The following is a 9,841-nucleotide window of genomic DNA, read 5'->3' as shown; positions in this document are numbered from 1 at the left end:
GCTTAGAAGTTAAATGTATTATTCTTATTTTCAAGCACCTTTCAAAGCTCTCAAGGACACTTTACAGTCACAGACATGCATTCTGGATAAAGTCAGAATTCTGAGAAAAAAGTCAGAATTCTGACATTAAAGTGGGAATTTGCGTGACGAATTCTACAAGCATTGATTTACGACAGTGAGACTCCCGGTTCAAGATGGTGTCGAAGTCTTCACGTCGTCATCCAGCTCACTCGAGAACAGTAGAAGAAGAAACACGTGCGATTGGCGCTTTCATGTGGGCAAGATGGCGGTGGCCGTGCGGAGTTTACAAGACCAGATTGAGAAAGCCAAGGAAAGCTTGAAAAATGTTGACGATAATATACGGAAATTAACTGGACGAGATCCCAATGAATTCAGGTAAAACGTCCATAATTGAACGTCGCTTTTTTATTTTTATGCAATCGATTTAGCATTGCACACGATGAGCGTGTGAATTGGCTAACGCTGTTCGTTTAGCTAACAAGCAAACGCTCACCATGCACAACACCACCTTCGTGTTTGCCATCCACATCCAAGCTCAAATATGTTAGTGCTGTGTGTTCGATATGGTACAATGATAACAAAACAAAGATAAATGAAAGTAGTCTTTGAGCGTTGCGGGAAATCTACCACGATCCCGGGCGTAGGCCTGGGATTCTTTGTCTAATGCTGCTGGCTTTGAACTAGAATGTGTAGATACCGATTCACAGAATTGGATTTATCTCACTTGGAAACACAAAGTCAAACAAAGTTAACTGTTGATTATGCTGCTTGTTTTGTTTTCAGACCGGGGCAGCTGCGCCGGTTTGGTGGGCCCATGGCAGGCGTGGCAGTTGCAGCAATGGGAGGAGGAGGTAGAGGAAGAGGATTTAACCTGCTCAGGTAAGGTCCTAGTACAGGGTTTGGCAAACTTTACGACGAAAGAGCCACTTGGACCCATTTCCCACAGAAAAGAAAACACTGGGAGACACAAAATCCCTTTGACATTTAAAATGAAGACAACACTGCATCTTTTCATCATCGGTTTTTTACCTTTATATATGCATAAATAAACTATAGTGTGTTGCATTTATGAATCAATGAACTGTTACAGAGAACCGAAATTACATTTCTGCACGCAACAAAAACATTTTAAACTCCAAAAAAAGATGTTTGGTTGAACATTACTTTCAAATATAATACTCAATGTCTATTTGAAGAAAAGAATATTTGCAAAATGGCAAATACAATATTTATCACCTGGTTAATGTGATTCCTGCACCTCAGCGCACAGCCTCTGCACATCAGGACTGTATGACGTTACCTTCATCTTCAAACAGGACTGTAAGCTGTCGTCTGTCAGGCGTGGGCGATGTCTGTTTTTAAGGCGAACGAATCTGCCCACGTATCATTAAACGTTCTGTTTTCTTCAGACACTTTTCTTTTCTTAGATTTATCCATAGTTGGCCGACCTGGCGGTCGAAAATGTCAAGAAATTGTGCGCAATTTGGCGGTTGTGACTGGATATACGTCCACTGTCGATGGTTGTAACGTATATTATGAGCGACAACAAAATTGAATACGTTTTATTTTGTATTATTTATAATCACCATAATCTTCAAATTTAGAATTACATTTTAAAAACGAACGAACTAAAATAATATACATTGAATTAAATACTCATTATTTATTTTCTAAAGCCGCAGGGAGCCGCAGCACGGGGGTGAAAGAGCCACATGCGGCTCCGGAGCCGCGCGTTGCCGACACCTGTCCTAGTAGCATAACAAACAAGAGCCCGTGACTGGATGTCAGGATCATCATGAATAACTTGTCTGACACCAACCACTTTTTGTAATATGGCTAAATGCCGTCTCTCCACATGTGAAAGATATGTTGCACAAACAGCTCATTTGACAAGAAAGTTGTGCTTAACTTCACTTCATGTGTCCCATTTTTATGCACTGTGTTAAATATAATATTCTCAGCGAAACTATATGAAAATCTATTAAAATTTATTGTTACCATTCAGCAAGTAGGCTCAAAAGGCTGTGTAGATTTCAATTCAGTACTCTGCAATGTTCATTTCGGAATGTCCAACAGTCATGCTAGGGTATGAAAAGCAGATTAAAAGCGTGCAGTTTTTAGTAAATGTCGTGACTCATTCAATACGTGTGATCAGCCCGGGCTTTTGACTTTTTCAATTAGTCTATCATGCATTCAATTTGTCACTTTTCTCCATTGGTAGCACCAGCAAATGATTTGGCCACATATTTAAAAAAATATATCATGATTTTCATACCTGAGTTTTCACATCAAGACTGAGAAGAACACAAGGTTTGCTTGCAGTTCAGTTTCAATTTACTTGGCACCATAAAAGCCTCGGTTAATATTACTTAACCATATTTGCGAAATAAATAATGCTTAAAATTAAAAATGAGAATATAGTGTTGCTTCTTCAAGTATGTTCCCTCTTCATAATGTACGGAATCACACCACATTTTGACATGGGCGTTGACCAACTGGGATATCGGCCTGTCTTCGGATCACAAATGTCTGGGCGTAGACTACCCCCTCTAGCCCCCAATTTATGTGGAGACAGCAGAGTTTCCATTGATCGTAAATGATCGTGGATTTTATATTAAATTGCCATTACTCTATTTCATTGCAGAAGTTTGAATAGTGTTAATGGGTTTGTCTTGATCGTTCGTCCCTGGCTCATCGCTTCTATGGGTGGTGCGAATTACCCCAACAAGTGTTCTAGTAGTTTGCTTGCAGTAATGATCTGTTCTTGTTTAGACGCAGTCTCTCCGACATTGGCGGCGGTGGCCCCCCTGCCAAGCAAAGGGACATCGATGGGGCTTTGTTAAGGTGGTGCTTTTTGAGTTTACATCTAACATATTTTTAAACAATATCACCATGTTATTTCAAAGATGTATGTGTTCGTGTCTGCAGGCTGGCAGGCGACCAGAGGGCCCGGAGAGACGTGCGTCACGACAGCGACGCTGAGGATGATGACGATGTCAAAAAGGTGAAGTGAGTTTATTCATGGCTTTGGCACATCCTGGCCGGATTATTGTAATGCACTTTAGTTTAAAGTTAGGCAATCCTACACTAAGCGTGTCCAGTTGATACAGAATGCTGCTGCTCGCCTTTTGACTGCTACTTGTAAAAGGGAGCTCATGACCCCTCCTCTGGCATCCCTTAACTGGCTCCCGATAGATTTTCGAGTTGTTTTCAAGATCCTATTATTTTTTCCCAATCGTTTAATGGCCCCGCTCCACTGTACATCTCTACACAGCTACTCCGGTCTGCAAACCAGACACGATTAGAGGTACAACATCTTAAGCGAATATATTTCTTTGGAATGACCTTCCACTGAATGTTCGAAAAGCCCCCTTGCAGTCCATGTTTAAAACTCGTCTTCAGCCTAATTTATATTATTTGGCTTTTGACTCAGCAGCACTCAGGAATGATTTGTAGCTTTACTGTTTTTGTGCTTTCCGCTGACTTTTTTTCTGTCTTGTAGTACGGTGATCCGTACCTCACACCGACCCTCACTACTTCGCGGTTCACTTATCGCGGCTTCAGTGCATCGCAGATTTTTTTTCTATAATTATTAAAAATACTTTTTTAATTAATGGCATGCAAATGTGCAAACAAACAAAGTAAAAGAAACAACACTGCAAACAACACTGAAAACAAAGCAACACACTGGCTTTGACAGCTCATGGAGCATTCTGCCTAATGAGCTGTTCTCTATTCTCAAAAAAAAAGTGAAAGACAACAAAAGGAAGTGCCAACAACTACCGATAACAATGTTCTTCTCTAGGAGAAAGACTCCTTCAGTAGAAAAAGACGCTACAGCGCAGCTGAGTCAGGATGAATAGGTGCAGCAGCTAAAAAATAGTTCTTTAAACTATTAAAAAATATGTTTTATTTTTTTGTTTCATTCTGCAGTATGTACTGTTTTGCATTGTAAAAAAAGCTTTTTTTTGAGGATTGTACTTCGCGGATTTCACCTATCACGGGCTATTTTTGGAACTCCCGCGATAAACGAGGGTTCACTATATATATATATATATATATATATATATATATATATATATGATGGTCGCTCAATGTGAAGCCCTTTGTATCCAGCAATGGTTGTTTTAAAGCGCTCTATAAATACAGTTGGGTTGAGTTGAAGGGCTGGCAAGACCTGATGGCCGCTTCGTATGAGAAGAAGCTCAACTGTCTTGTGTTGGAAGAAAGCCCTCAATAGTTGCTTTGCTCTTGTGTCCGTCCCCTTGCAGCCGGCGTTGCAGTCGTCAGTTGTAGCTACCTCCAAGGAGAGAACACGCCGGGACCTCATTCAAGATCAGACCATGGATGAGAAAGGGAAACAAAGGTGGGACCCACAGTACAATTTGTGCATGTCCTGGACTTCCACGAGGTCATTCTGGTTCAATATGATTTGATGACCAACATTAAAATGCAGTATAACATAGTCAGGGTACATTTAAAATTGTAGCCATTCTAACATTATCCACGCTTTAACAAACAATACACTCAAATGCTCTGTACAGGAAAAAAACACTTTAAAGGACAACCGACATCACTTTTTTGTTTCCTAACTGACATCAGAAAAACGTTTTATGGCATCTAAAATACCCAAAACACGCAGGCTGATATTTTTAGTCAAATGCAAAACACCAATAAAAATGACTTAGTGTCCAAAATCTGCAAAAAATTGAGCTGCGAATTGGGCATTTTCAGAAAGTCTTGCCTTGCTCGAGAATCAAAACAATGGCTTCAGATTCAGAGAATATGCGTTCTTGTTACACATCCAGTTATGAATATGATTCAAATAGTTCTGAAGAGGAAAGTATAAATGTTTACAATCGATTAAAGGTCTTCAGGGTCATTTTGAGTGAAGACTGAGGTGTAGTGTCACAGAAAATGCAGAAGATGGTGGCAGAGCTCCGTTGGAAGTAGTTTTATTCTTCACCTTGGAATTTTTGTCAACGAATATCAGAGTTGTCTCGGTGTAACATACAATGATTCACCATTGCGTTATTTATGTGTTTTCCTTCTAATTTCGCCATCAACACTGATCAACCTGAAGTTTTCAGACCAAACAAAGTACCGCAAAATGCATTGAGGTGATACAAAGTATGTCCTTTTTCGGTGAGGGGCGTTCCTTCAGTGACGTAGGTTGAGGACTCGTCACCAACTCAAAAACAAGACTTCCGGAATGTTCAGCGCGAGTCTTAAAATGTAAAATATAGCTATATGCGGTGGAATCTTTGTAAAATACGCTCAGTAGAAGTCATTTGAAGCCATTTTACAAATTATGGACACAACTTGTCCGGAGACGTCTGTTGTCCTTTAAAGAAATCAATGTGGCCAACCACTCTCTATTGTGCGTTATCTCAGTACCAAACCGTTGATGAATAGACAGTCATTGGGCTGGAGGAGAAGATGCCTTCAACAAAATATATTTGCATCTAGTTGTTTGATTCATTAATTGAATAGTTGAGAAAAAAATTAGAGTATAAAATATTCAATCGTGAATGCCCCCCCCACCCCTCGTCCTGTCAACTTTTTCTCTTTTATTTTGTCGGTCAGGAATCGGCGTATGTTCGGCCTGCTCATGGGGACTCTGCAAAAATTTAAACAAGAGTCTAATGTTTGTACAGAAAAGGTGAGTATTTTTCTTTTATTCTCTTGCGTCGTGCCAAATTGCTGGTTGTTTGCAACCGATTGTGGAAACATTACTTCATTTTTTTTCCTGAGATGTCGTCGTCACAAGATGACCAAATCATCCAAGGCTGTAATTATCTTGGCGAATGATGATGATTATTGCTTGAAGACGGAGTGAGAGATCAGAATCAGAATCAAGATGAGAGCAAAAATTATCTCTTTTCATGGTTTGGCACCCAGTGTCCAAAAAAAGAAATAATTGGAGTGCACTGGGGGAAAACGCGGGCTGTTTCAATGTGCATTTTAGGCTTATAGGGCAAGCCGCTAATAATGGACAACCATCAAATGCGATCCCCTGATGAATTTTTGTGAATCCTGCTCCCCAAAAACAATCTGAACCATTTGTAATTGAAATCAACCTGAGGAATTGTTTCCAGAATCGTTTGAATTACGATAAAGCTTGAATGGGGTACACTCTCTTTGAATTTAAAAGATTCCGATTTACCTCACAAGTCCGGTTCATGGAATGTTTAAATCGTGACCAACAAAATTAAAAAAAATCATGAAAGAGTTACTTATAACCCCGTTCTTAAACTTTCATCCTACTCCTGTGCATGGCACATTTTTTTTACATGTATTTCTTTTTAATTTAAATCATTAATTTAAATCAATTTTTACTGTGCGTAAACTACATGTGTGTTGCCCCCCACCCATTGCAGCAAAAGCGACGCTCTGAGATCGAGCAGAAGCTTGAGGTTCAGGCTGAGGTTGAGAAGAAGAAGTTGGAGAGTGAGAAGAGGGAGTTGTTTGAAGAGAGGAGAGCCAAACAAACGGAGCTGAGACTGCTTGAACAAAAAGTCGAATTGGCTCAGTTGGTAAGATAAAACGCACATTTTGCTTTCACTTGGGTTGTTTCTTTGCGGAATGAGCCAACTCGACAAACTCGCCACTGATTAAAGCTCAAGTTGGTAAATAAGTGGACTATAATGCAGTACTAATCGACTTCAAATCTAACTTGCACTTTATGTATTTTGCTGTTGCATTGTATTCATGCATATTAAATAAGAATCAAATCAGGCGAATGCTAAAATTTCTATACATGTCATATTGACATGAAATGTTAAATCATTTTAAAATAGCAATAAAATACATTTTCCACAAAGATTTGTTTTCATCCCATTTTCATGCTAAAATGGAAATGTTTTGTTTTTGTCTGGGTGCTATGATGCTAAATATCAGGACTAAACATTGTTTCAGACAGGATCCAAGGAGGACGTTTTCCAGTTTATTTTATTTAGACAGACAAACAGATTCGAGTACAGTGATACCTCAGCTTACAAGCTTAATTGGTTCCCAGAACGTGTGTGTAAGGTGTATGCACTCAGAGAAAGGGTGTGTGGAAAAGCAGTCCGGCAGCCACGGTGGCGCTGCTCAGCCGTGTAGTTTGGTGTTCTTCCACCGAAAACTACTCCGCCAGCCACGCTCTGTGTGTTTCCCGAAAAAGTTGTTTGTATGCCAATATTATATTCTCGAGAATTTAATGATCGTGAGGCAAAAAGTACATTAGCGTTCGTAAACCGAAGGTATCACTTTACATGGGTGTCAAGGCTCTCCTAGCTGACCAACACTCAACCTCTTATGTTAAAATGAGATTTTAACATAATCCGCAGTAAATACAAACAAATTGTCTCACAATTGCTGTTTGGACTTCTGTCTCATGAATGTCAAATAGTTGTGATTGAACTACATTGAATTCCATGTTCACCTTTATGTTCCCCTTCAGCAAGAGGAGTGGACCAACCATAACAACAATCTGGTCAAATTCATTCGCACCAAGACCAGGCCACACATCTTCTATCGACCTGGGAAGATGTGCTCCGCCACCCAGAAACTCCTCGATGACTCCACCAAGAAACTAAATGGTCAGAGAGAGCGCTTTGACATTGTCGCTGCGGTGTGTAAGGTCCAACTTTGGCAGCTGAAAATTGATATCTGTTTGTCTTTGGACAGCTGTGTTTGTAGAGCGGCGCGAAGCATTCGCAGAACACATCAACAAGATGGAGTCCCGACCACGACGGCAGATAAACCGCGACCAGGGCAGCAACTCCGCGGCGACAGCGAAGGACCACTCGGCGGAGGGTAAGCCAGCAGGTCAGGTAGACAAGCTGACAGGTAACAAGAGGGCTGCGCGCATGGAGGAAGATGATGATGATGATGATGAGGAGGAGGAGGAGGATGAGGATCAGGAAGAAGAGGAGAAAGAGAAGGGGGTGGATGGAGAACGAGGGGAGTCTAGCGAGGTCACAGGGAAAGTCGAACTAGACGAAGGGGGGGATAGCAGGGAAGGCTTAAATGAGGACGAGGGGATGGAGTTTGAGGAAGCGGGGAATGGCGAGAAGGAGAAGACGCAGGTGCGTGACGAGAAAGAGGAGGAGGTGCGTCCCGGGTCAGGGGAGATTGAAGTAGCGGCAGGAAAAGAAGAGGGGGACAGCAGTAAGACAGAGCAGGACGAAGACAGTAAAGAGGGCCCCTCAGACCTGGAAACTGAAACGACTGAGATTACCCCTCCGTGCGAGCCAATCGTGAGCCAACAAGAGGCCCCTCGCAGCACTCAGATCGGCCCCCCACAGCCCACCGCGGAGGAATCGGCCGCACCCTTGGCTGAGCCTCAGGTTGCCCCAACAACCGAAACGGCCGCCGACCCTGCGGGTCGGGAGCCGGCGGTTCCTTCCACCCAGATCCCCGATCCCGCCGGCCTGAACCCGGCCGAGCAAACCCAACCCGGGGACGAGTCGGCCGTCAAGCCTCAGCCCGATTCCCAAGAGGCTCCAAGCAGCCCGAGTGCGCTTCCCAAAGATCCGAAAGAAGGCGCGAGGGGGAGGAAGAAGCTGAAGGAGTCAAAGAAGGGCCGCAGTCAAAGTCGCAGCTCTTCGTCTTCCTCTTCCGACTCCTCCTCCAGCGGAAGCTCTTCATCTTCGTCCGCTTCGAGCCACTCCTCCTCCTCCTCGTCCTCATCCACCTCCTCGTCCAGCAGTCGAAGTCGCAGCCGGGAGACCGGCAAGCGCAGGGACAGGAAAAAAGAGGAGAGGAGTCATCGCAAGAAAGGGGGGAATAGTGGAGATGCAGGAGGCAGCGATGCCAAGGAAGGGAGAAAGAGGAAGAGCAGTGAAGGGAGGAGTAAGTCATCTCGAAGCGATAGGGAGCAGAAAGACAGAGAGAGGAAGGACAAGAGACACTAAACTGGGCCCCTCTTTTATTTTTTTGTCCTCAAAAAGCTGGTGACACTGTGGCAATCGTGTCAAACTACAATCGCACATCCATTTTTTGTTTAAAACACCCACCACAGAACTATTCAATACATGTTGAAGTGTTTTCATTCCACTCACCCAGAGTAAATATCAATTGATTTTAGCCCTGGTAGTGTCATGTTTCACAATTACAGGACAGTTCGGTTGTCTCCAGTAACAAGGTTTTGAGGAAAATCAATGAGGCTTTTTTTGAAAATCTTTTTTTTTTTTTTTACTTGTGTAACTAACGATGACAGCACATTTTCCATCATGCTGTCCTTCATGTCAGGATGTCAATGACATCTGCATCACACACACTGGTCGTCTTTAATTCTTGTGACAAGTTGTCACTTCATCCACGTCATGATTGTAATGTTGACTTAGTGGTTTTTCAAATTCATTTTTTTGTTTTGTATCATCCAACCTGCTTCAAATTAAAAGTGATGTAATTAGCAGGTGTGTGCTTTTTTATTACCGTAATTTCCTGACTATTAAGGCACGACTTTTGTCATAGCAATCAACCCTGCGGTTTTTGCAAAGACGCGGCCATTTTATGCATTTTTTTTCTAACGGCCGCCATGTGGCGCTCGAGCACTAAAGGTAAGAGTGAGCCATGGCGAATGTAATGTGCCGAGGAAGACGGTGGTTAAATGTAACTACGGTAACCGCGTGTGAATCGTGCGTTTAAATTGGCCCTCCGAGTTGAATCGTAGGCTTGGGTAAACAATCGTTTACGAAAACTGGCCATATGCGAAGGGCAACTTTTGTAACGTATTTCTTCAGTGACTTGGTATATTTTTGTACCCAGACTTGTTAGTGAGTGCTAATGTGTTGCTGCCTTGTCTCATTTGTACCTGCATGTTTATGTGTTA

At 42.3% G+C, this 9,841-nt stretch overlaps 1 protein-coding gene across 1 annotated transcript; it reads left to right on the top strand.

Annotated features, from left to right (window-relative positions):
- The first annotated feature begins 236 nt into the window (after nucleotides 1–236).
- pnn (pinin, desmosome associated protein) lies at nucleotides 237–9,422 on the top strand. Its single transcript, XM_089004520.1, has 9 exons — nucleotides 237–396; nucleotides 805–900; nucleotides 2,794–2,865; nucleotides 2,950–3,025; nucleotides 4,293–4,387; nucleotides 5,608–5,683; nucleotides 6,402–6,557; nucleotides 7,466–7,604; nucleotides 7,693–9,422. The coding sequence occupies exons 1-9, from the start codon at nucleotides 284–286 to the stop codon at nucleotides 8,919–8,921; spliced, it is 2,052 nt and encodes a 683-aa protein (XP_088860646.1). The 5' UTR covers nucleotides 237–283; the 3' UTR covers nucleotides 8,922–9,422.
- The last annotated feature ends 419 nt before the right edge of the window (nucleotides 9,423–9,841 follow it).

This window comes from Hippocampus bargibanti, linkage group LG09 (assembly GCF_051943395.1).
Source record: "Hippocampus bargibanti isolate YZ-2025 linkage group LG09, ASM5194339v1, whole genome shotgun sequence".
In the NCBI taxonomy this organism is placed as follows: domain Eukaryota; kingdom Metazoa; phylum Chordata; class Actinopteri; order Syngnathiformes; family Syngnathidae; genus Hippocampus; species Hippocampus bargibanti.
The sequence above is the reverse complement of the archived record's forward strand: the minus strand, read 5'-3'. Positions and strand labels throughout refer to the sequence as shown.